We start from the raw sequence: 26,456 nt of genomic DNA, 5'->3' as shown, positions 1-26,456 counted from the left end.
ACCCCGTAGCATCCTTAAGCATCACGTGTATACTAATAACATGCTCGACAAGGCCCATGCGGATGAATGATTTTATCGATGAATATTTCTTATAAAGGGCCTTAAAGGCCTAATATGAATGTATAAAATAAATATCCCGGTCAATCCCGTGACCGCATATTTATTTAATGGTTCGAACTGTGTCGAGAAGAATCGGTTCGAACTTAGATTCATCATTTAGCTCGCGTAGCATCCCTAGGTGTCACGTGTATATCTATAACACGCTCGTTGGAGCCCATGCGGGTTTATGATTGTGCTTGCCCCTTATGTACATATGTGTATACAAACTATGGTGCATGTGCGGGGGCATTTTTGGAAATTCAACGGATATTCTACAGTTACTCACAGAAGCTCGTGTTTGGCATAGACCCTCCATATTTGCGCGTTTTGAACAGATTGACTGTCGTGCACTACTTGTTGCTTTCTGCAGGTGGATTGTAGTGCACTAATGAATCTTCTGCTAATACTTATAGATAATTATATCCACCACAGACAGGATGCCCTTGTTTGTGGCCGAGTTGCTTTACATTAAAATCTTCTAGCGCCGGCCACAAACATTTGTATTTGTTGTATTATTCTACACTTTTCTTGTGGTTGACATACTGGTATACAATGAATTTTCTATGATAGCTCGTAGGGATTTTCATTCGTTGTAGTCATTTGACATTTTGCGTGTCATCAATACATTGGGTGTATGACGAGTCTTCTTCAGCAGATCGTAAGTGCTCACATTCGTTGTACTCATATAAAATTATGTGCGTATATGACATTCTGCATAAATGACAGGTCTCCTAATACCCCGCAAACAATTGCATTTATTTATTGTTTGTTATCACCTATTAAATTCTTCTGCTCGTAGGAGACACATTTTTTCAGTGATTTGACGTTATATGCATACTTTAATTAGGGGTCGTACAACCCGTGACACATAAAAGTGCGTTATTTTGTTTCTTTTTGAAGACATGTTCACGGGATGTACGAGCAGCCTAACTTTAACAGCTGGCATGCACGTTACTTAGAGCACCCGTGACTTGCAATGTGACCAACGATCCTCATTTTATTACGAAGCGTTTAACTAGAAAATTATCGGGGATATACAAGGGTTTTCTTACATGTTTACAATTAATGTAAATGCATTTTGTTAAAAAGGTAAATAATTTTTTTTAACTTTTACCTTTTTCTTTTTAAGATAATTACTATTCATATTCAGGTGTATTTACGCTCGTATTTCACATGCTGGTGAATACTCTAGGAATCCAAGGCTAAAGCCAAGAATCGACATCTTAGGATCCTAAGCCAATGGGGCCCGCAGATATACCTTCTTTGTCTTTTAGCAAGGGGATCCTAGGTTGGCAAGGCCCACGAATAATTCGAATTCAATGTTATAAATAGGATGGGAGGCTTAGCTCATTCATTCACATTCCATATATGTAAAAAGCTTTGGTTGGAGACTTAGGTGTGTGTAAGTCATGAGCTAGGAAGAAGAAGTTTGATTCATACCTATTGGCGAACAATTAATTCCCTTAAAGATTCATTGTATGTTGCATTTCACAATGATTTGGATTTCTTTTATCTTTAATTTTCAATGTCGGGAGCCTAGGGTGTCGTATGTTTTATTTTTTTGTTGATTTAAAACTTTAGGTGAATTTTAATCTCTTTGAAATTTTCTAAATCATTGGTTTTGTTAAAAAATTTGGCAGCACACCGACGTCGTCCTCGTATAGGGGCTGCATCGGGCTATGTAAAACCTTTCCACCTGCCAAGAAAGACAGTCACGGTAGGTATCAAATGACACCGTGGTCGCAGTCTCGTTCTCCGCTCGCTAACAAAAGCGATCATGGGGTCTTCAAGTACATGTTTAAAATATATTTTCTCGCTTGTTAAGAAAAGCAGTAACGAGTACTTAACTTTCATTTCATATATAATAAATTTCTTCGCTCGCTAACGAAAGTGGTGACGGGTACTTAAGTTTTATGCATACGAATTTCCCCGCTCGCCAACAAAAGCGGTCATGGGTACTTATGTTTCTTCGCTCACAAACAAAAGCAGTTACGAGTACTTATTTCATGCATTGAAATTTACAATGCTAATGTAGGATTTATACCTTGGGTGCACGGCGATCAAGGCAAGGACGACGAATGGCGGCGATGAAGGAAAACCTGTGATGCATAATATAATATTTTTTGTTGTCATTTATGCCATTTAATTAATCATATATGTTTTTTTTAGTTAAAACAAAGGCTAGAGAGAGAGCTCTCCTCCTAGAGAGAGAAAGAAAGGGAAAGAAGGGGTTTGATGGGAATTTGCATGGAGAGGGGTTTAGGTGTAAGGAAATGGGGGGTGAGATTTAGAGAGAGAAAAACCCTCTCTTTCCAATTTTGGAGAGAGAAAGAGAAATTTTTTTCTCTCTTTAGGAAGGGATATATAGAAGAATGGTGGAGAAGAGGAGTGTTTGGGATGAAGAGGAAGATATTTAAGAAAGAGAGTGAAAATTTTCTCTCTCTAGGCTAGAGATAGAAAATGGAGAGCCTAGAGAGAGAAAATGGAGGATACAACCAACAACATCAAGCCTTTGTCCCACTACGTGGGTCCGGCTACATGAATCCTTTTTCGTCATTGTGTCTAATTAAAAGTCAAATTCTCATCTAAATCTAATAAAGAAAGACCATTTCTAATATTTTCTAACCAAGTCTTTTAGGTCTACCTCTACCTTTCTTAACATAAGCCAAATCTAATACCTCAACTTTTCTAACCGGGTCATCGAAAGGCCTCCGTTTAATGTGACCAAACCATCTAAGGCGACTCTCTTTAATCTTATCTTCCACTGGAGCTACTCCAACCTTTTCACGTATATGCTCATTTCGTATCCTATCTCTAAGGGTCAAGTCACTCATCCACCTAAGCATCCTCATCTCTGCAACACTTAACTTAGTATTATGCTTCTCTTTTAATGGCCAACATTCGGCACCATAAAGCATTGCAGGTCTCACCACCATCTTATAGAATTTTCTCTTAAGTTTGAGGCGGACTTTTCTATTGCACAATAAGCCTGATGCATTCCTCCACTTCAACCATCCAACTTGAATTCTGCTGATAATATCCCCATCAATTTCACCGTCACTTTGAACCATAGATCCAAGATATCTAAAATGTGTACTCTTATTAATGACTTGATCGCCCAAAGTCACAATCCCCTCACTAGGTCTATTTCCACTAAAATTACACTCCATATATTCAGTTTTAGATCTACTCAAGCGAAAACCTTTAGACTCTAAAGTTGACCTTCATAATTCAAGTTTACCTTCAACTCCCTCTCTAGTCTTATCAACAAGAAGAACACCATTAGCAAAAAGCATACACAATGGTACATCCTCTTGCAAATGTTTAGTGAGAACACCAATGACTAAAGCAAAAAGATATGGGTTTAAGCCTGATCCTTGATGTAATCCAACCTAAATAGGTAAATACTTGGTCAAACCACCTTGTGTTTGAACACAAGTAATAGCTCCTGCATACATATCTTTAATGATTTGAATATAAGCATATTGACTCCTTTCTTGGTCCAGAAAATTGACCCGTTTGCAAAAACGGGTCGGGTCGACCCAAACCCGAATAGTACCGGGTCAGTTTCAGGTTCGACCCGAACCCGACCCGTGACCCGAAATTGACATGTCTAAATGGGGGTTTGAATACATAAAGATTTTATTTTACTTTACTTTATGTCCAGCCAAATACCAAAAGTAAAATAAAAATAATGCATTTGATCTACATTGTATTCACTTTTCCTCAAATCAAACAACTTCTATAAGTTGTTGTCAAGAAGTGAATTTCATAATGGAGAATTAATATATATATATATATATATATATATTTGAATTTAAAATAATAAAAATATCTTTTTATATTAACCGTGCATTGATCTGCTTGCTAAACTTTCATCGCTTGTGCTTCATCCTCGTTTTGCGTACATAAATTTTAATTTTTGCTAATAAAAACCTCCAATTAATATGTGTGTCGATCGTATTTGTTTTAATAGAAAAATCTCACTATAATTCCTAGACTATTCGTGCATGGCAATTTTAGTCCCAAAGTATTCTGTTGCCCTAATTAATCCCTTGACTATACAAAAATTGATTCAAAATAGTTCCTCATGTTGTAATTGTGATATAAAATTGATCTTGATCAAGTCTCTCAATTTTATACGATTGATCCCAATTTAGACCCAATGGAATCATTTTAGATCAATTTTGTATAGTCAATGGACTAAATTGGAGCAACATTATACTCTTGGACTAACTTTATTATATATAAATAGTCGGGGGTCTATTTTGAAATTTGACCCATTGTTTTACTTGTCTCGAAGGCACCGACACTGTCTGTTTTACGAACGGACGTCGTTTTGATGATTTTGACTTTTGATTGACATGTTTTGAACAATCTTCGCAAGACATCTGAGCAATCTTTTTAATTGTTAGTGCTCTCCTGCGAGCATTTGAAATTAATTATAGAGACTTACGGCCACTGGAAGTCTTGAAATCTAATTAAAGCCTTGTCTAAATATTAAAAAAGAAATCCGCTTAAAATAACTATCCCAGGAAAACTACTACCAATTCTTCTCTTACACATCAAGGAGGCTCTCAAGGGATGGAATTTGGGTTTTAATAAGCTATTAGAGATCAAAAGAATTTAGATTTAAATTGAATACAAATCACATTTTTGGAAAACTTATAAGTAAGGTTTTTATATATATGTATTAGATTTGGCATATGTTAAGAAAGGTAGATGTAGACCAAAAAATACTTGGTTATAAAGTATTAGAAATGATATTTTTTAATAAGTTTAAATGCGAATTTGACTCTTAACATGACACAATGAAAAAAAAGGATTCATGTTGCCGACCCCTAATGGAATAAATGTTTGATGTCGTTTTTGTTATTGTTATAAGGTTGCTAATAAGTCAATCTCTGTTGAAGATCGGCTTGAAGTCATTGGATCAAATTTCAAACCGAGTCTATTTACAAGTTAGCTCAATATTATCTCAATTCAAACCAAACATAGCTCAATAACTTTGAACCGAGTATGATTCAAGACAAAAGTCAATCTGAACTCGATTAAATATTTTAGCTTCGAAAGAAAATTCTTAGTCCAATATACATACATGCACTCAAAGATAAATAGATTCATACATATAAATGCATAGATATATATACACATTCACTCAAATCTAAATACATATATATAAATGTGTATATGCACACATACAATTAAATTCTTTTCATTCCAATCTTAAGCTTGTTCAATAATCCAATTTTGGATCAATTCAAATTTATCCAAATCAAAGTTGACTCATAAGTCAACATGTTGACTACAATCTGAGTTCAATTTAAGAAAAAAATTGATCTCATTTTCAATGAATCTTCAAGCCAAACTAACAAACCTACTCACAAGAAGCCCCGATCTTAAAATCGTATGGTTTCTCTACAAGATAATATAGATGCATTCATATTATTCGAATACTACCAAGCAAATAAAATGTGAAATCGCCAAAAAATTAAAAAAAAACATACTGGAATAATCCCATCTGCGATTTTGAGCTTACACAATTCCGTTGCTGTGATCTTCAGTTTCTCAGCTGCCTTCAATATGATGAAACAAACATTGTTAACTAAAATTCTACTGAATATTAACAGCATGTCTGCAAACAAAATCAGCATACCTTTGGAGCAGCTTGTGAAGTTTTCCACAAGATTGCTGCACATGCCTCAGGGCTAAATTTAAAAAAAAACAAAAACAAAATAAAGGGTGAATGAAATGTGAAAGCCAACATAAATCACCTGGGAAGGATATACAGATAATTTTTCCATGAATAGCAAGGGTCATTATTTGTAATTGTAAAACAGAATGATTACAAAGCCAACATCTAAGAAAAAGCATATGGATACACACTTATCCAAACATGATCTTCCCACAAGATATAAAAAGAAAAAAAAAAAAAAGAAAAAATGAAAGGGCGATGAGAAACTAAAAATGAGGGTCACATCAATCAATTTTAATTTTAAATTTGAATTTTCTTTTTTGAATTCTCAATAGTATTCATCTGAACAAGTATTTATATTTGTTTATAGGTGTTGATATGCCTATGATAAATGAGTTTCCGCGGCTTGATTTTAGTCTTGGATTCTATTTCCATGACTTCGGTTGTTTTCCAGTTTCTATGCTCTGAAACATGTCAATATAAATGTGGTAAAAATATTCCGAATAATAGATCTTATAAAGTTTATAATAATGAGGCATGTGAAAATAATATGCAATAAATGCATGATGTTGAAGATGAAATCACTATGAACAAAAAAAAAGCTTAAGTATCTACATTAGATGTGAGGATGGATGGTAAGACTTTTTCTTATTGGTTATGGATATGGATAAATTTTTTAAATGAAAAACTATACCTGATGAGAAAAAGTTAGATTTGATAAATTAAAATAAGTCTGACAAGATAAAAAATATTGAATAACTGGAAAAATTATTGGAAATACTTCCAAGAGAACCTACGTTAACCTGGAAAGCAAAAAATAATAACTTACAGAAAAGTATTGTCCATTATCATATCATCATAATATACTTGATCTTTGTAATGTTTTAAATCAAGAAAAAATACTAAACATATGAATAAATTTAAAGAGTTATTAATTCGTTCTAAGACAGTGCAAGGTCTCAAAACAATACTTTCTAAGCTCGGATTGGTTTAAAGAACGATATTGTCGAAAAATGAAAGCTTAAATTATTTTATCCATTGAATATGTTTTTCAACTTAGGATCTTGAATAAGTATTGGAAACTCATGTTCCTAATAGATTCCATACATACCCTAAGAATTTTCCTTATTGGAAGTACACAATCTCAAACTCTTTCGCATACTGCATCTAAAAGTAGCAACATTATAATTAATATAGATAACAAAAAAATTTATTCATAGCACTGTGGGCTCCGAAAATTCATGCCCCAGCCTCCCCTACATCAGGGGAGTTTTTACGGATTAGATTCCAAAGTAAATTTTCAGAAGGCGGATTGGGTTTGAAATAAGACACTACCCAGATATTTCGCCCTCATTTTGTGAGGACTTTATGATCTGAGTTCTAGTTTCCTATAGGCGCAAGCCCCATAGTTAATTATCTCTCCCGATAATGAGAGAATTTTCGATTAAGGCTAGTCATCAATCAATTACGTAGAGATACGTGTATTTGACATATCGTAGCAGCATGAGTTTATGTATTTAAAGATTTGAATTAAAATTGAAAATTTCACCACCTCGTACTTAAAGCGGATGGTGGGGGGACTGATGATGAGCCCAATCAAGATCATATGGTTTCGTCGTCCCAAGCCATCGTGGTTCCTGGTCTATTTAGTCAGAGGAGGTAGTCGACCCAACCTAACAAAAGGATCCTTGTCGGCAACCATGGGTTGCTTCGTTGAAGGGTACCTTAAGGACCTAGGGTGGATGTTTGTCTAAGGAGACAAATTTGAATCTACCTTAGCTAGCAAAGGGCTTTGTGCCCTATCGATTATATCCGATTTATTGATATCTCAAGAATTTAGTACCATTGGAGAGCTTACAGACTCTGGCCATGACTGTAATTTAGTGGTGTCATTTGACAGCAAACCACCCAGTTCAGAGGGTCCCAATCATAAATGTTTACCTACGATGCCATTTGGCGACAAAACCACCGGTTATAGGACACATGCCACATCCTTGCTGGCAAGAGACTTTTTTAGAATGAATCATTATGATATTCTCAACCATACATTAGCTCTTTGTAAGCTAAAATGATATTTAAATTTATCCACCTCGACAAACCATTACGGAGGGTGAATGTGTTTTTCTTTAAGCGTTTTATGATTGATTTCAATTTCAAATATTTTAGATTTTGATTTTTTTTTTTAGTTTTGGGTTGTCATGGGCATTTTGATAGAATTTTAAAGTATTTGGAGTTAACCCCTCCAATTGAGTTTTGCATTCAACACGGTTATCATCGGGATATTTATGGAGAATTCATTTGTGGATTGAACATTGTCGACTTCGTCAACTTGTCAACAGATGATCGAGTTCGTAGTATGCTTTATGCCTTTATTGATGAATTTTCCTGATTATAGGCCTTGAAGACTAAATATGAACGTATTAAAACAAATATCTTGGTCGACACCATGACTGTATATTTGTTCGATGGTTCGAGCCGTGTCAACTCTTATCTACTCGCATAAAAGGATCAAGCTCAAACTTGGATTATCATTTGACCCGTGCAGCATCCTCAGCGTCACGTGTGTACCCATAACACACTCGTCGGAGCCCATGCAGGTATTTAGAGGGCATTTTTATAATTATTGATGAACCTTGTCGACTCTGTCTAATTGCTGACAAAGGATCGGGTTCATTGCCGGCCTTAGGCCTTTATTAGTGAGTTTTCTTGATTATACGCCTCGATGGCCTAATACAAACACATTAAAACAAACATCTCGGTTGACATCATAACTGTATACTTATTTGATAGTTCAAGCCATGTCGACTCCTATCTACTCGTATAAAAGGATCAAGCTCGAACATTGATTTATAATTTGACCCCCGCAACATCCTCGGACATTGCGTGTTTACCCATAACACACTCGCCGGGACCCATGAAGGTATATGATTACATGTGCATGTCTTTGTGTTTGTGTGTATACATATTGTAGTGTATGTGCGGAGGCATTTTAAAATATTTGATGTTGATCAGGTGTGCGAGCAACTATCATTTGAATGTAGGGTTCTATTTAGAAGTTCATACATGCCTACTGTCCGCTTGTAAGAATGTTGCAGATCTAGTGGCATCATACTACAAGTTGCCCATTGCTTTGTATATGTAAACTATCGTTCACAACTTGTTGCTTTCTACAAGTATATTATTGTGCCCTAACGAATCACCTGCTATAGCTCGTAGGGGCCTATAGTTGTTATATGTCGTTCGACTTTACTTGCAAGAGATCGGCATATTTAATTGACATATATGGAGGCTAGCAGCAAGGGTGTCGTAGCATCCATTGTCTGTTGCTAATTAGCAATCGTAGGCTTGTTGTGATTGTGAAAATCTTCCGTCAACGCCAATAGGTGTTCGTATCTACAATAGTTCTTGCATCTTCTTGTAGGCAATATATTGGATGTATAATGGGTCTCCTACGATAGCCCGTAGGGGTTTGCATTTGATGATTGTCTTCTGTATTTGTTCATGGATAGCACTTTATATGCGTGACAAGTCTCCTACGGCGTCTTATAGGAGTTTGCATTTGTCATCAATCTCTCCCTGCATATTGACAGTGAGGGCATCTTTGTAACCACTGCATACATGATCATCATGGCTTGCAGAGGGCTGATGTATTTGACTGATATAGAAAAGTTGTTGACTGTGAAGATGTCATAGTATTCAATGTCTCTTGCTGGAATAACTCGTAGGTGTGGGCCTGTATCGCAAAGATGTTGCATTGTGTATGTTTGTAAGAGACTTTGTTGTATTGGTTGCACGTTGCTAGTTATCGCTCGTAGGTGGACTACTACATGACTAAGGGGTCTTTTACAGTAATTTGTAAGGGCTCGTACATTTTACAAGTATGTTACCCTTGCCCTTTTGGTGAACTATAGTATTTATACTACAAACCCACCTTCTACCTGTATGCAAGGTGATGTATGTGTAGGTGTGCTTGCAAGTAGATTGGTGTTTCTAGCAAGAATGTTGTTGTCGCACTCATTGCACATTCTTTTATGCAAGTAGGAGGAATTATTGTGTGCATCATTGCTTGGTGTGCTTGCTTTCAAGTTAATATATATAGAATAATAATTTACTATAAATAATAACAAAAAATTAAATTGCAAAATGTTTTTTTTTTTTTTGTTTCACCATGCGACAAGAGAGAGTCGAATGGATTGAGTAGGTCGACATAATTGAAGGAATCGGCACAGTAGCCGGTTCAATCGCAGACTCTATGCATGGGCAAATTATTGGGTCAGGTGACCGAACGCAGAGATGAGTCAGGATATTAATAAAATATTATTTTAAAATTAACGCAACTAAAGCGCAGGTAAAGCACAACTAAAGCGCAACTAAAGCGCAAGTCAAAAAGCGCAACTAAAGCGCAAGTCAAAAAGCGCAACTAAAGCGCAAGGTGACGCGGCAAATTTTTATTGGATGTCCGAACTTATTTTTCGCCTCCGGTCACCTGACCCAATAACTATGCATGAGTGGAAAGATTAGAGCAAGGAGTGGGCTGTTGGGCTTTTGATTTACAGTGGATTGAGATTTTAAGTGGGAGAAAACAATCGCATGAATGAGATCTGACTCGCGTGCGTCCAAGCAGGCAGATGGATGGTGACTGAATCGGAGCTTTGGTGTAAGGTTGGAGGTGGAGATCTCGGCCAGGTAGTGGTTGTGAGGAAGAACGTCAGGTTGGATCGAGCTAGACTGGTGGAGTCGGCTAGGGTTGGGTCGGCAAGAGAAATCGGAGCAGGCGACTGGTTGGAGTCGGACACAGTTAAGGGAAGAGGCGTCGAGTGCGGCTCAGGGAAGATGTGTGAGGAGGCTTGGAGTTATGTGGCTGCGTCCTGGACGTCAGCTAGAGTCGGAGGTTGGATGGGGCTCTGTTTGCAGAAGGGAAGAGGCAGCCGATGAGAGTGGTGTTGGCGTGACGTGATGGGAGGCTTGAGAATAACTGGAACAAGAGGTTTGGCCGCAACTCAGGGCAGCAATCAAGCGCAAGTGTCGGACGGGTTGGAGGCGTCGGAGGTGTGAGAGTTCATGCGTGAACAGGTGAGGATGGAGGGTTGGTTGTTGGAAGAGAAAGAGTGTGGATGTGTTGAGGTAGAGTGGATCAGAGGTTGCTTGAGGAGTTCGGCTTATGGAGAGAAGCTGTGGGGTTGGAAGTTTGGTAGAGAGGAAAATGAGAGAGCTGGAGCAGATGAAGTGTTAAGTGAATGAATAGAAGTCACGTATGCGGGAAATAGGAGCGTGACCTGCTATGAAGCAGCGCCGACTGTAGGGTATGGGAGGACACTGTAGATGGCGGAATCGAGCGGGATTTGCAACAGAGGTAATGATTTGAGCGATTTTTTATTTCTTTTTTTTTTCCCTCAGTTCTTGTTTGGAGGTCAACAAGTACACAAGGATCTAAAATAACTACAATATATGTTTCAGTGTCACCAGACAAGTCGTTATGCAAAAAAATGTCAAAATATAAAATAAAAAAATAGATGCAAGGGATAAAGATTATAGAGAAATTAATGAAGAAAATTACTTTCATTAATTTCATAGTGAAATAAGTAATTCTAAAGAAGTTTTAGTGAATCATTACTCAAAAGTTATGAGATGTAGAGTTGCAACAAATTTTAATCTGATTCGAAAGGAACTATATTACAAACTTATTTTAAACATAGAAATGAAATATAAAGGCCTAAATTAGAAAACAATATAAAATAGCATGGGTAGATATAGCTTCAAAATCTGTTATAGAACTGTCAGATGCCAACTCAACTTGCTAAAGTTGGTGAATATTTGATGAGATATTTTGCTTACAGACGTAGCACAGATTATTTGGTTCTCATGTTGCTATATGATTGAGATGTAACTCAATTTAGAAACTAAAATACTTATGTGTGAAATAATAAAAATGTAAGGTGATGTAGGATAAATATGATTGTGACGTGTCATTGTATTTTACTTAAATGATTCTTATATTTATGCGTTTAGTTTATTTTTTATCTTTAGTTGAATTATCAAAGGTAATACGGTCATTTATCCATTTCTTCGGAAGAATTTGATTATTTGTCAGTAAGATCATCTATTATAAATAGCCGTTCAAAAGGTCATGAAAAAAATAGACTATTATTGATTGATGAACGAAATTTGTTCACTTCTTCCATTGATCGAAGTTGTGTATGCAGATCACTCCAAATTGTGTGGGGGGAGCTCTTCTTCTTCCCCTTTCAAAAAAGTACACTTAACTTTCAAATATTGTACCTATAAAATATATGTAAATGCAAATTATTAAGAAAGACAATATTAAAAATGTTTCAAAATTATATAAAAAAAAATCATATTTTAAACTTCAAAAGCAGAATGCATTTATTTTTATGTATTATACAGATATTTTTTATTTATAATATAAATTTCTCATTTGACAAGAAATTTGTTTTTGATAAAAATAAGCTCATAAATTAATTTCACTTCTTGCATTGAATCTCCATAATTTTCTAGTTATTTTCATTGTATAATCTACTTTATAAGGCCTAATGATGTCAAGTTTACTATTTAAGCATCATTAAAAAGTTAATTTAAATTAAATTCTATATCTTACACTCTTTTCAAACACTAAATTTTTACACTGTTTAGTTTCAATTTTAGTAAATTTCGTTTTATATACAATTTTCTTTGTAAATGTTATGTACGTATTTTTTATTCCGAATTCTAAAATGAAATTTGTATAATATATGTACCAATGTATGTCAAGAATCCATCATGTATTTTACTATGGTGAAGACTAAAATAGCTAAAGCTTGCCACATAACCTAATGAAGATGTTCTGAAGATTTAGGTAAATTGTGCTTGTATTTGTTAGCTCACCTGGCAACATAAAAGACAGCATTTTCTAACATGAACAGCTTATTTGCACAACCTATTGCAAGAGCTCCACCAGATCCACCTTCACCAATAACAACTGTGACTATTGGGACCTTCAAGCCAAACATATCCCTCAGGTTGTGGGCTATTGCTTCTCCCTGCATGCAGGTAGAAAAGCAGAATAAACTCATGTTCTATATTTGAGGGAAAATTTTGTGAGGTACAATCAACACTGGATACTACAGAGCCACTTACTTGACCAAGTTCTTCAGACTTGAGATCAGCAAATGCACCAGGTGTATCAATAAATGTTATAATAGGAAATCCATGGTGGTCAGCATATCTCATCATGCGCAAGGCCTTCCGATACCTTTACAGGACAAAATAATTTCAAAATGTGCTCCATATGCTATTACTCACTTGTTAAAATTTAAAGCATAATGGAAAAACTTAGTTCCAGAAGTAATCTAATCTTTAAGGAAACTGCTCACCTAGATACCATGCAACCTGTAAAATTAACTTCATGTGCATTGTAGGAAAATTGATTTCCAAAAGTATTCTAGTCAATAAGGAACTGCTTATCTATTTTGACCTATTATTAAAAAAGAAAAAAAAAATTATACCCACTCCACACGGCATGACTTTCGCTTCCTTTCATGTTTCCCACAATCTCCTTAAACCGCACGCTCAATCCCTCTATCCCTTTCTCGTTTTCTCTCTGGAAACCACTCTCCCCCTCATCGATGACAAACTACTCTCCACAATCACTAATTCATCTTCCCTTATAAACTTAAAATCATTACTTCTATACACAAGTATTTAGAGCCTATGATTAGCCTTAATCTAAAGTTTTCCCTCATCATCAAGGAGGATAATTAACCATAAGATCTTGTGACTATGAGAAACTTAAAACTAGATCATAAAGTTCTTATAAAATAAGGGTGAAATTTCTATATACTGTTTTTATCTTCAATCTATTTTGACTTCTTAAAATTTAACTCGAAAAATAACTCTCTCAGCAGAGTTTGCAGTGGACTTTCGGAGCCCACAATCTAGATGCTATGCAACTTATAAAATTATTTTCTCATTCACGAGATAGGTCACTTGTTGAGAGAAAAAAAGTATCTTGTAAAATCCTTTTATGCGCTTTTCTCATCTAGTAGTTATCAGAACAAGGCAGTGATAAATAATTGAACATATCAATCTTGAAAGGATAATAATAATATACTGTTACCCATGCGGAGTTGGCATTCCAAAATTCCGATTAATATTTTCTTTGGTATTCCTCCCTTTCTGATGACCAATAAACATATAAGTTTTTCCATCAATACTTCCAATACCAGTAACAATGGCTGGATCATCATAACCTGCACGATCACCATGAAGCTCCACCCACTGGACAAAAAAAAAAGAACAAATATCAGCAAACCAAGAATGGGCCTTAAGAATAAACATTGAAAAAGGAGACGAGGATGAGCAAATCCATTTAAAGATTATGGACAGAACACGAGGAAAGAAAATTACCTTCTCCGTTATGTTTAAAACATGGTCAAGAAATGTAGGTCTGTTTGGATGGCGAGCTATATTAAGGCGCTGAATTGGAGTTAAATGGGTGTATAGATCTTTTAAAGCCTACAGAAATTATGACAATAGACATAAAGGAAATCAGAAAAAAGAAACCACCATTGAATTGATAAATGAGTAGAACCATTAGTGAAGACTACTTAAAACAGTAAAGGATTGACAGATGAACACAACCTATTGAACTTTGCAGATTCATGTTTGCATGTAAGTACTATAAATGAGCAGTGATACGCAAAGCCACAATTCATTCACATTATGCATTTCATACCACTATGATTCTCATTTGAGATTCACTTTCTTTGCAGTTATGAGAACAGTTTTTTCATTATCGACAGCAAGTTCTTGAGAGAATTTTCTCTTCATCTCCTGATAAAAATACAGTATCCTCATTAATTGTTTCCTTTCTAAATGAATAAATGTAGGCATGCTTCCTTTGTTTTGTATAAGTGGATGTAGACATATTCGTGCATATTTTGATGTATTAGCGTATGTATGTGTAATATATATTTTTGCAAGAACCATATTCTGCTTTCTCACGAGTAGTCATACCCACTTATCTGGATCTTGTGTGCCATGCGATGTAGTGCGGCATACTGAGGGGGTAATTTTGGCTTAACTCTAATATTCTCAACAGCTTCTTAAGTTATATTTGTCTATTTGACACGCTCCATTTTCCTCTAGTATTTTTACTTTCCACTTTAATTATAGATTCTCACCTTTCAATGCCTCCCTTGCACATGCCTAGTATAAAGGTAACAGACCATTGATCAAGGTAATTTGTCTCCGGAATAACCAGTTAATACAGATGCGTGATTATGCTGAACCTTGCCTTACAATAGATTTTAAATGTAAATTATTTCTTAGGGGAAATTGAACAAGTTGAATGCTAATAATGCAAGATAGGCCTCATTGAAGTCTCAGGAGTATATCAGAAATGCATATGAGGAAACACTGGAAACTCATCCATCATGAATACAACGAACTCCATGAAATTGAAACTAGATACGCTTCTTTTCTTTCTCTACATCCAGGGATGTGAAGTACAAAAAGAACTTCTAAGAAGCTAACCTCTTGATACTTTCTTTCCAGTAGAATAATTTGATCACTAAAATCCAGGCCAGTCTCATTAGCCATTTTACGCACCTGAAGAGGTCAGATAGAAAAACAAAGGTCAGTGATAAAAAAAAATGATAAAGAGGCATGTTATTACAATCAGTTTGCAATTTCAAATAAGAGGGCACTGTTGACCTACACAAACATGCACGCACTGCGCATGCATGTAAAGTCACAAAAACGTGCTAACAAAGTAAACATTTTTAAAGATGGTTTAACATTATGAGATGCTGAGAGTGGTTTAATTTTCAGCTGAAACATGCAAAATTATGACAAGGAATTAACAATGACGACAAAGATATAGTTCTATAGGATATAACTTATAGCATATCGTTAAATTGACCTACACTTCATTTTATCACCATAAGTATCTGATAGAATCTGAGAACCCAAGAAAATTTCTCAGTGAAGCTTATGATCTCACTGCTAATTATGATCATTTGACGTCAAAACGAAGTAAATAATTGAGTTTCCAGAGCACCCAACACAACTGGCCATCTGTATTTAAATTCTCAAGGATTAAAAAAAAAGGCCCAGTAAAGTGGTAAATTACCAAGAACAATATTGTAATAAATTTTGTATAAAGAAGAAATAATCATTGCAACTGGATAAAAGGTAAAATGAATGAGCCAAGTGGCTAACAACTTTAACTATGTTTGCTATCATTCTCTCGAGGGACAGAAAGGTTAAGGATGTGGAGTGAGGCAGCGGAGAAATGCTAAGAAGGGATATATCAACTCATGCTAGATTTTTTTCCTATGAAAATAGAAAATCATAAGAGAATAACTACAGTTTCTATATGTACAAAGCAACAAATCCAAAATATGTAGTTTCTAAAAGATAATATAGTAAAAAAATAGACCAAGACCCACTGATGTTTAGCTTGGTTGGTGGGCGAGTACGATTGGGAACCCCCAACCCATGATCGATTCCCCTCGAGCGGCAACGCCTCTTAAGTGCGGCCCAACAAGTGCGGGTCAGGAGGTTTCTGGGGTGGGTGCCTCTTCTAGGTTAGTCGAGAATTAGTCACGCCATCAAGCGCCCTTTCAGAGGTGGCAGTGGGTTCCAAAAAAAAAAAAAAACCAAGAGTACATAGGAACTATCACTATACTTAAAATGGTCCTTTAATAGGGATTGTAAAATGGTAACTTTTAGCATAACACATGGCAAGATTAAGGGCATGCGACAACAATTCAGGTCCCATATTTGCAAATATTTAAAAATTTGTATTCACTAATTAATTTTCATTATTAATGTTATGTTTTTGTTGGGTTGGGTTGAAGAAAATAAAATCACCACTACTCTCACAGAGATGGGAAATTGCTCTACAAATGATCGCTCAAGAGAAGCAAACCCACTTCCTTATAAGCCTCCTCGGAAGAAAAATAGGAGAAGTTGGGAGTAATTTTTCTTGATGTGGTTTAATTTTATTTTAAACAATTTTTATTTGATATTTCCGAAGGGTTTATTTAGCTCTTTAGCCGAAACTTCCTATAAGAGCAAACCCCTTAAGTTAATAAGCTATTCCACTTATGGGAGAGCACACTTGGTTAAGGATGTTTCTTTGACTCATATTTTAGACTTAGATTCGATAGTTATAAGTGAAAAAACATTAAGTGGGCAATAGTTGGGAGTTATGGAGAAACCAATCAAGATCACATGGTTCTCTCATCAATGGATGTACTAGTGAACCCAATCTAAAAACTTCTGAGGGTTTGAGTCATTACATTCAGGAAGTCAAATTAGCAACCATGTGTTTCCCACTCTCAAATGTCCCAAGCCAATCGGGGTAGACATGTAGGTGTGTCATATTCATGCTTTCAAGTTAAATGGGCATTAATTTTAATCAAGAATAACAACTGAACATAATTTTAAGGTTAAGTGTTAGTTAAGCTAGTTGAGGTGAACAACAAGTGTGTTACCAGTCATCTTAAAGACATTATAAAAGGTGCACATGCAACGTAGGTGTTCTCTTTTCATATTCCTGGACATCAACAATGTTTAGCTAGGTTCTTAAAAAAGCAAAGCGGTTAAAAAGCATTTCCGTAATGAAGCCTAAATCATCTTCATAGGCTAGTAGATGCTACTGAATATTAGATAAATTTGAATTGCAACGGTTTTCTTTATTTTTATTGTTTGGAAACAATGATGTTTCCTAGCATGTTGAAAGGACTTAAATGTACAGTATGCCATAAATAACTCACATCAGTTATTTTCTTTTCGAGCTCAATCAATGGCTTCTCAAAATCAAGTGTAACCAGCTTAGGCTTTTCAGCAAGTGGTTTGAAGGGAGACAAATAGCTCAGATGTCCACTTTTCAGATTTGGATCAACATCATCTGGCCATGGATAGTCATGCTTCTGCCCCTTTTTTGTTTTAGCTAAAACACTGAATTTACGCCTACTTCTGTAGCTAGATTGCCGTAGATGTCTCGACCAAGCTACATTAATTCTATTCAATGAACTTTTATGGAGCTCAGCGCCAAAAATATCCTTTCTGATCTGAATATGTGAACCAGAAACAAAACTGCAAACCTCTGCTCCAGTCATTGACGTTGACAAGGATAAAGAATTCATCTCAAATATCTTATTATCAGCAACACCAGTAACTTTTAACGGAAACCTTGATATTTTGCAGCTCACTTAGCACTTTCCTACAACACCAAACAAATTTACAATTTAAAACATAAGTGCATAATCTGACAATGAAAAATAATAAAAGATTCCAAAACAGCATTAAACAATTTCGGGATGAAATATCAATAACAATCCAAAGATATTGGTCATGCCTTGAATTATATAGAATGAGAAGAGGGAGAATGGATTCCATAGCTGATCACAGATACGGCATTGTGGTGCTTTCCTTTTACGGGCATTCCTGGACTACAGGTGTATAGAAAATCATCGCTATGAATTCCCTAATAAACGGACCTTTCGCAGGGTTAAGTGTAAATAAGAAAGGTAACAAATAAAGGCAACATTTCCATATCGTAGCTCAAATCACAGCGTTGCTAAATTCAGCCAATAATCGAATTTACGTCGTTCAAAAAACAGCTTAAACAGCGAAGTTACATTTCCGGTTCTCACACTTGATAGATCTAACAAAAAGCTGAAAGGGCATGGAAAACTCATCAACTTAGAACGGAGCCAAAAGGGCAAAGAAAATAACGAACGAAGCACGAAGTAGACACCATTATCCTCTCGAATAATTTGATTACTATGTTGAATTAGTTATTCAATAGTGTTCTTGCAAGATCGCAGGTAGATAACAAGAATGCACATCTGACTCGATAATTGGGGCCAAACTCTCATAATTGCTACACTGACTTACCTTCGAATCAGTTCCTTATCTTCCGCCGGCGAATTGTTACGTGGATCGCAGGCTTAAGCCGGAGAAACGTTCTTCAGAATAGGATTTGGGTGCTAGAAAGATGTAGTAGTTCACCTAACTGGACCTAAGCCAGAATTCTTTCGGAGAGGCGTGACGAACTAAGAATGCTCAAAGTCACTGGCACAATAACGTGATTGCTCGCACAGCCGGACCTTATTAAGGCTTCGTTTGTTTTTTTTGTGCTTTTGTAAAAATACAGTTTTAAAAAATAGCACATTTAAAAAGCATTCTCAAAACTGCAGAAAAATGAGAAAAATGAGTTATTGGGAACGTGATTTGACGAACCAAACAACACAAAAAAAAATTCCTCCGTTTTAGAAAACGGAGAAGGCAAAAAAACGCTCAAACAAAGGCTTTGTTTGTTTGAGCGTTTTTTTGGCTACGGAAAAGGAGGATTTTTTTTTTTTTTTTTTTTTTTTTTAATTCACGTTTTTTATAATCTCTTTTTTTTTTTTTGGTTCGTCAAATCACGTTTTCAATAACTCCTTTTTTTCATTTTTCTGCAGTTTTGAGAAAGCTTTTTATATGTGCTTCTCCGTTAGAAAACATCATTTTCTGAACTATTGTTTTTTAAAACTGTCTTTCACAAAAGCACAAAAAAACAAACGATTTTAGAATGTAGTTTTGGAAACAGTAGTGCACAAAAAGGGTTTGAATAGTAGATTGTTGTCTTAGTTATATTTTTTTTAAGTGCTTGTGAAAATTTGAAACCAGATATTAACAGGTTGTTCATGTTTTTAATTTTAGCAATTTTACAATAAAAGATTAAGGCTTCGTTTGCCTTTTTTCCTGTTTCTTAAAGCAGCTTTCTAGTACAAAGATTTTATTTTTTGTACTAAAAAGCTACTTTAAAAAATAGTAAAAAAGTCCTCCCAAATAAAACCTAAGGCTTAGTTTGACTGCTTCTTAAAGTAATTTTTTAATATAAAAATTAAAATTTATATATTAAAAAGCTACTTTAAGAAGTAGTAAAAAAACTGTCCAAATGAAGCCTAAATTATCCATCTCTAAAATTTAAGTATAAAAATAATTTTTTTATTTTTTTCAAAAAAAAAAAATTTAAAAAAATATACATACATCGACATTCTTTAAAAAAATAATAATAATAACATGAGTTTTAAGAATTATATAACATATAAGTACATATACATGTTTTAAGTGTGATAATTTAACTTTAAATTACAGGATAATCTAGGTAGCACAAAATGAAGTCATTAACAAATAATTTAAATTTACTTTGAAATCATTTTGTTGAGATTGTATGAAAAAAAAATTAGTCTTAAGATTTGTCCATTAGGAAAGATTATAACGTTAGCAGATTTTGTGAATGTGAGCAATAAAATCACAATCACAGTCTGCATAATAATGTACATTAAAAGTAAATTTTTGCGCATTCATAGAATCCAAACACATTTCTAATATAAACTCTACACGTAATGATTTCTTGTTCTTTAAAAGGGATTTTGTGACACTTCTTAAAATAATTTAGTAAAAATTTCTAATTTTTTTATTAAAAAACTGTTTTAAAAATTGGAAAAAAAAAAATCATTTCAAATGAAGTCTTAAGTTTTGTTTGGGACGACTTTCTTACTGTTTTTAAAACAACTTTATTATTCACAGATAATCATTCGATTTTGTGACTGTGAACAGTAAAAACATAGTTATTGTTCACCCATGTATTTTTATTATTCATAATCACAAAATAAAACAGTTCCCTATAGTCTTAAGTTTTGTTTGGGACGGCTTTCTTACTGTTTTTAAAACAACTTTACTATTCACAGATAATCATTCGGTTTTGTGACTGTGAACAGTAAAAACATAGTTATTGTTCACCCATGTGCTTTTACTATTCATAATCACAAAATCAAACGGTTCCCTATATCCAGACTCCACACGTAATAATCTCTTGAAACGCCACCGAGAACTTTTTAATGAAAGAAAAAAAAATTACCAATTCTCTTGATAGCTAATCTTCCCAAAGGCGACTCTGATTCAGTGTTCATCCAAGCTAGAGAAGCACATTTACATAAAAAGCGATTGGAAGTAAAACCAAAGCACTGCACTTGGAAAGTTGGAACAATCCAAACACAGACTTAACTGCCACTTACCTTCTCTTTACAAAATAATTCATTTTCATCCGTAGTGTGGAAAATCTCATCATAGAAAAGTCTCATAACGGGGCTCTGTAAGGTCCACATCTTCCTCTGAGGATTCCCTATTCTGAATAGCTGATGCCAGGACCACGAGTTCCTGCATATACTCAGCTGAAAGAACCACTTGTTGGTTTTCCCTCTTTTGCTCACACAAGTTCTGGTCAGCTGTTGACGGCAAAGACAAATTAAGATGAACTCTCTGCAAGTTGTCTTGATTAGGTTCAATCAAGGAGCTATGATGTTGTGCTCTGCCTGAAGTGGAGCAGTGTTGTGGCTTGTCCGGAGCAGTGTTGCTTTCGAAGCTGCGCCAAGAGAGTCCCTACAGAGAATAAAAAGAAGATTGCTACCTTATAATGTTGGAAAAGATTATAAAATAGCATAAATGAAAATATTTCATTGCTCTACGGCTAAGCTTACAAGTTAGGTTCAATAAACAAGGCATGGGAAATTACAAACATACTTAGGAGTTTTTAACGAAACTCCAACCATTACACCAAAGTTAGGTTGATATTTAAGAGTTTAGCTTCATTCTGATTAAGTGATTTTACAATCTTCTCCACTTATGTAACTGACATCATCGATAATATAATTAACTCAAAATGTACCACTAGTCCGATAGGATTCTATATGTAACCCTTATAGGTTCAAGAGATAACTCTTGCCATGGAGCACTTTATCCCAACCAGTGTTCAATAGATGGCTCATATGACAACACTTTGTCCTACATAACATTTAATTCCTATCCTTTGGCTAGTGTCATGCTTTGATATTATTTATGATAGTTCAAACTCTTAATCATTGAGATATTATTCACTTTGCCCTAACAGTTCCACAATTTTATACACTTGGTGTAGCATTCCAAGAAGTCAACAATCCTAGGAGTGCTCTAGCAAGAGCACACCTAATTTTAAAGATTTTAATGAAACTACAACCAGTGCACCAAAAGATACCCCAATGTTTAAGGGTTTAGCTTCATTTTACATAAGGGGTTTCATAATAAAAGTAGTGCAACACAAGGACTTCCTAGCACTACTCTTGCCCAAGCATGCTTAATTGTGGAGATCTCATGGGATCAGATGCACAAAAGAAGTTTAGTCACCCATCCTAGCACTAATCTCACCCAAGAATGCTTAAATACGGAGGCCTCATGGGATCTGATGCACCCTGCTAGTGTCACGCACCAGGATCTAAATCAGAAGAATTGTATGTTTTATATTTACATTTACAACTATTTAACCATGCAACCAGAACTTACAAATTTTATAGAAACAATAAAAAAGCAAACAACATTTCATTTATATTTATTCAAAATATACAACTAATACAAGCCCAAAATGATACATGTACAATAATAATGCAATAAAATAAACTAACTTATCTCAATGAATACATGACTACAAAATAGAAAAACTATGTTAGGCCGGTTCAAGGACCGGCTGAACCGGTCCCACTGGACCGATTTAATTCTATTCCGGGCGGAATAGAAATTCCGCCCAGTAAAGGGGCGGGTGGCTTGGTGGGGCCCAACTGCTTTAATTGAAAGTAATGGTTGTAATTAGAGAAGGATTTGGAGGGAACAATTCAAAATTAAGGGTTATTTAGGGATTTCTTTATTGTATTCTTCTTTTAAGTAGTTTCTCTCGTTAGGATTAGGGTCTCATCTTGAATTTGACCTGAAATTTGAGATATTTGGGTGTTGTTTGGGCTCTAGCCATCAGCTAGAGATTGGGAGAGTCGGATCTTCCTCTCAAATTGAAGATCCATTATATTGTGTTATTTCTTTCATCTATTATTCAAACAAAAGAGTATTGCCTTGCAATTTATCTATAGATTTCTCAAAACCTGCTTTGAATATTGTTGAAATACTGAATTCAGCGGAATTTTCTCTCGGGTTTAATTATTATTTCCTATCAAATTGCTATGAGAGACCGTCGATCTAAGGTAGCAATGGCCGGGATGAAAGTGAAAGTGTTGAAGGGTGAACTAGGCCAATTGATGTCAGATTTTGTGAAAAAAATTTTCATATTTTGAAGGCCAAATTCGCATCTGTCCATGAAAAGATTGATGGGAGGTTCATTGTCGTGGAAGAAATATTGAAGAAACTGCTTGAGGACAAGTCTAGAATTACTGTACTCGATACGAGGGAAGCCATCGGAGGCTAAGGAAGTGGGAGAAATCCTAATTTGTTTAGGGGAAGGGAAAACCAAGAGGTAGAAATTTTGGAGGGAAAATACCAGATGCCTTCTCTATAACCACTTTTTAGGAAGGAAAATGAGTATGAGGTATGAGCGAAGGGGCACTGATTTTGCAAGACGGGGAATGGATTACGAGCGTCGGGGTGTTGATTTTGAAAGGAGGGGAGTTTTGAAGAAGGGCTTGGATACGAATGCAGAAGGGAAGATCATAACACTTGGGGAGCACCTCCCCTTTGGGGATGGGAGATTATGGAGGATTCAGGGGAAACGGAGACGATCCAAGAGTAAGGATGAAGATGTCCATCTTTGAGGGTGAGGAATCATATGGGTGGATCTACAAGGTAGAGAGGTACTTCGCTGTCAATAGGAAGTATTTGGACAAAGGATCCAGAAGTAGTAGCTTAGGGGGGATTGTACAGGATGATCACCAGTTTCTTAACTCCTAAGGCACCAGCATCAGGGAGCTTGCGTGAGGTCCCAAAGAAGAAACCTAGAGGAGGGGGATTTGGGAAAAACTTCAAGAATCTCACAGAGAAGGAGTTGCATGAGAAGCGGGCAAAGGGGTTGTGCTTCAGATGTGTTGAGAGGTACATGCCAGGGCACATGTATAATGATCGAACTCTTTAAGTTCTCACCATCTCTGATGACAATGAAGTTAAGGAGGGAAGTGAGAGTAAGGCAGTGGTAGAAGAGCATAAGCTACATCTGGACATGGCTGAAGTCTCCTTGAACTAAGTGGTGGGGTTCACCCCGAATCATACCATGAAAGTGAAGTGAGAGATAGCTAACTGAGAGGTGGTTAATAGTGAGGCGACCCATAATTTCATCTCCAATTAGGTGGTTAACCAACTGGGGGTAAAGTTGGCAGACTTTGGGGGCTATGGGGTGATAATTGGCACTGGGAAGGTAAAAATGGGTAGAGGGGTGTGTTGAGGAGTTGTACTGACTCCCAGGGGGTTCAGGTGAGGGAGGATTTTCTCCCCTTGAAGTTGGGGAGCACTAATGTCATCCTAGAGATGAAGTGGCTGATGTCATCCTATTGATCACCCCCGAGCGTGATACATGTCCGCCGCCACCCTTTTACAAAAAAAATAGTTTTAAATAAAAATATAACCATAACTTAAAAAATTCATAGAAATTCAATACTGAACCAAATTTAATGATTTTGAGCTCTATGGAACCAAAGTGATGAACTCTACATTTTAAAATAAATTTAGGGTAATTTGTTGAAGAGTAATTTACTTTTGAACCCCCATGAATTTCTTAAATTACTCTCCAACCATGCATCATCTAAGACTCAAATTTGGACATAGTGGACTAAGGGATGTTACGTACATTCTATAATTTTCTCTGAGCTTGGTGGAACCCCTAAGTTTTGTAATTAATTTTTCAAGGTCATAGGTCATTATTTGACATAAAACTTTGGGAAATCATTTCTCTCAATACTTGCAGAATTAGTTCATATTGATACATGCATTACCTCACATATTTATGCATCATTTTCTTATATGTGTGCTCTCTTTTATTGTTTACGAGGGGCTTGTTTTCGTGTCATGGTAGGTGAGTCATAGCTCCCGGGCCTCAAGAGAGGCTCCTTCGTTTCTTAGAGGTATGCACATACACTACATCAGAATGTTCACAAGAAACATTAAGGTGCAAACAATACTGAGAAGATGACAATGCTTGGAATGGACAAGAGCGATAAAGAGAGATTGGGCTTGCGGAACCGTGATAGAGAAGCAAAAATGAGGGGAGGGGTCATGAAAGATAGGGTTAGGATTAACCTGCCTTGATATCATGTTATAGAGAAAAGAACTTGATTGATTTCACTGTAATAATGGTGTTTGTATATAGACAAATATAAAGGTAGAACCTAAAAGAAATAAGAGTGAGAATATCCTAAACTAAGATAATATATTAAATAGTAAAGATTGAAGATAATATATTAATACTCATCAAGGAAAGGACAACTGACTTGTGCAGATAAAGCTTTTAAACAAACGTTTTATGCTTTACTAGATATCCTAACGCGAAGGAGCAATGAACCAACAGCACTAAATCCACAAAATTAACAACAAAAATCAATCTCATAAAAACAACAGTGACACACATGCATACACAACAATAAACTGGAAACTAACCATATGGAAGTTTTCATGGAAGTTCCTCCTCTGATACTTCTCAGGAGCAATCGTGGTGAGGATCTGAACAATTTCTGTCATTGTCGGTCGAGAATCTGGGTCCCATTGGAGACATTCTCTTGCTAAATGAGCCATTATTTGCATCTCTTCCTCAGGGAAGTTTCCTTTTAAAAGAGGGTCAGGTAATTCAGTTACAACCAACTTGCTATCATTCAAGCGAGCTGTTGCCTGCCATTTCAGAAAATTTTGAATTCTAAGCCTTCAGCTCCTTCAAGACTAACACGTGTATAAAATAGTTGTAGACCAAAAACGGCTGATCAAAGTCAAAATACCAACCGGAAATCATAATACTTGTTACAAAGCTCCCATCATTGTTATTTTAGTTGGTAAAATTTCATGGTTAATAACATCAACAAAATATGAACTAAAACAAGAGAACATTCTAACAGAACATTATTTAAAATTTGAAGCTTACTGTAAGTTTTAACGGAACCTTACCCAAATCACAAGACTCTCATCACCCTTAGCTGATTTTTGTATTGGTTGACGCCCTGAGATCAATTCCAAAATAACTACACCATAACTAAAAACATCAGACTTTAGTGAAGCTTTTCCTACAATGGCATATTCAGGTGCAAAATATCCAAATGTTCCCAACATCCTTGCCGGGGAGCTTGAACAGCTCGGGTGATCATCGGACATTAAATACTTGGCCATGCCAAGGTCAGTAATCTGCATAAAAGAATACATTGAATGATGGAATGCTGTAGAATGCAGATCCAGAAAAAAAAGAAATTAGTTTCATAAACATAAGAAAATGCTAGTTCTGCCAGGAAAAAAAAATTCTCTTTCAAAACATAATAAGCAGGTTATATGTTTATAAGATGGCTCAAAAATAAAACCAGGACAAACGGCATTGCATTCTATTTAACCTTGCCCATGCTTAAGAAAAATGCATTCACCTAGTGGGTAGTTCTTTCAACAAAGATAAGATAAGATCATATAGAAAGTAAAACAAATTTTCAAACAAAGATTGAAGTGTACCAAATCACATTTACCGTATACACTTATATTGCATCTTGAATCAACGAGTTCAAACTCACAATCAACAACAACAACATCAAGTCTTTGTCCCACTACGTGGGGTCAGCTACATGAATCTTTTTTCTCCATTGTGTCATATTAAAAGTCAAATTCTTGTTTAAAT

The 26,456-nt window shown here is 35.6% G+C and overlaps 2 protein-coding genes across 2 annotated transcripts in view; both read right to left on the bottom strand.

Moving 5' to 3' along the window:
* The window catches only part of LOC110102949 (acetyl-coenzyme A carboxylase carboxyl transferase subunit alpha, chloroplastic), a 37,577-nt gene extending 18,658 nt beyond the window's left edge, over positions 1-18,919 (bottom strand). Inside the window, exons 1-9 of the mRNA XM_020831472.2 lie at positions 18,701-18,919; positions 17,575-18,023; positions 15,326-15,400; positions 14,198-14,305; positions 13,908-14,068; positions 12,929-13,043; positions 12,677-12,831; positions 5,756-5,807; positions 5,607-5,675 (exon numbers count right to left, since the gene is read on the bottom strand). Coding sequence (XP_020687131.1) covers positions 5,607-5,675; positions 5,756-5,807; positions 12,677-12,831; positions 12,929-13,043; positions 13,908-14,068; positions 14,198-14,305; positions 15,326-15,400; positions 17,575-17,946 — 1,107 coding nt within the window. The 5' untranslated portion in view covers positions 17,947-18,023; positions 18,701-18,919. The remainder of the gene's footprint in view (positions 1-5,606; positions 5,676-5,755; positions 5,808-12,676; positions 12,832-12,928; positions 13,044-13,907; positions 14,069-14,197; positions 14,306-15,325; positions 15,401-17,574; positions 18,024-18,700) is intronic.
* A 1,813-nt stretch (positions 18,920-20,732) lies between these two features.
* On the bottom strand, positions 20,733-26,007 carry LOC110111652 (receptor-like serine/threonine-protein kinase NCRK). The gene is made up of 3 exons (XM_028695406.1): positions 25,748-26,007; positions 25,250-25,477; positions 20,733-21,232 (listed from the first exon to the last, which is right to left on the bottom strand). Exons 1-3 carry the CDS (start codon positions 25,997-25,999, stop codon positions 20,918-20,920), a joined length of 795 nt encoding a protein of 264 aa, XP_028551239.1. The 5' UTR covers positions 26,000-26,007; the 3' UTR covers positions 20,733-20,917.
* Between the last annotated feature and the right edge of the window lie 449 nt (positions 26,008-26,456).

The sequence above is a fragment of the Dendrobium catenatum genome, unplaced genomic scaffold, assembly GCF_001605985.2.
Source record: "Dendrobium catenatum unplaced genomic scaffold, ASM160598v2 fragScaff_scaffold_631, whole genome shotgun sequence".
Lineage (NCBI taxonomy): Eukaryota > Viridiplantae > Streptophyta > Magnoliopsida > Asparagales > Orchidaceae > Dendrobium > Dendrobium catenatum.
The sequence above is the reverse complement of the archived record's forward strand: the minus strand, read 5'-3'. Positions and strand labels throughout refer to the sequence as shown.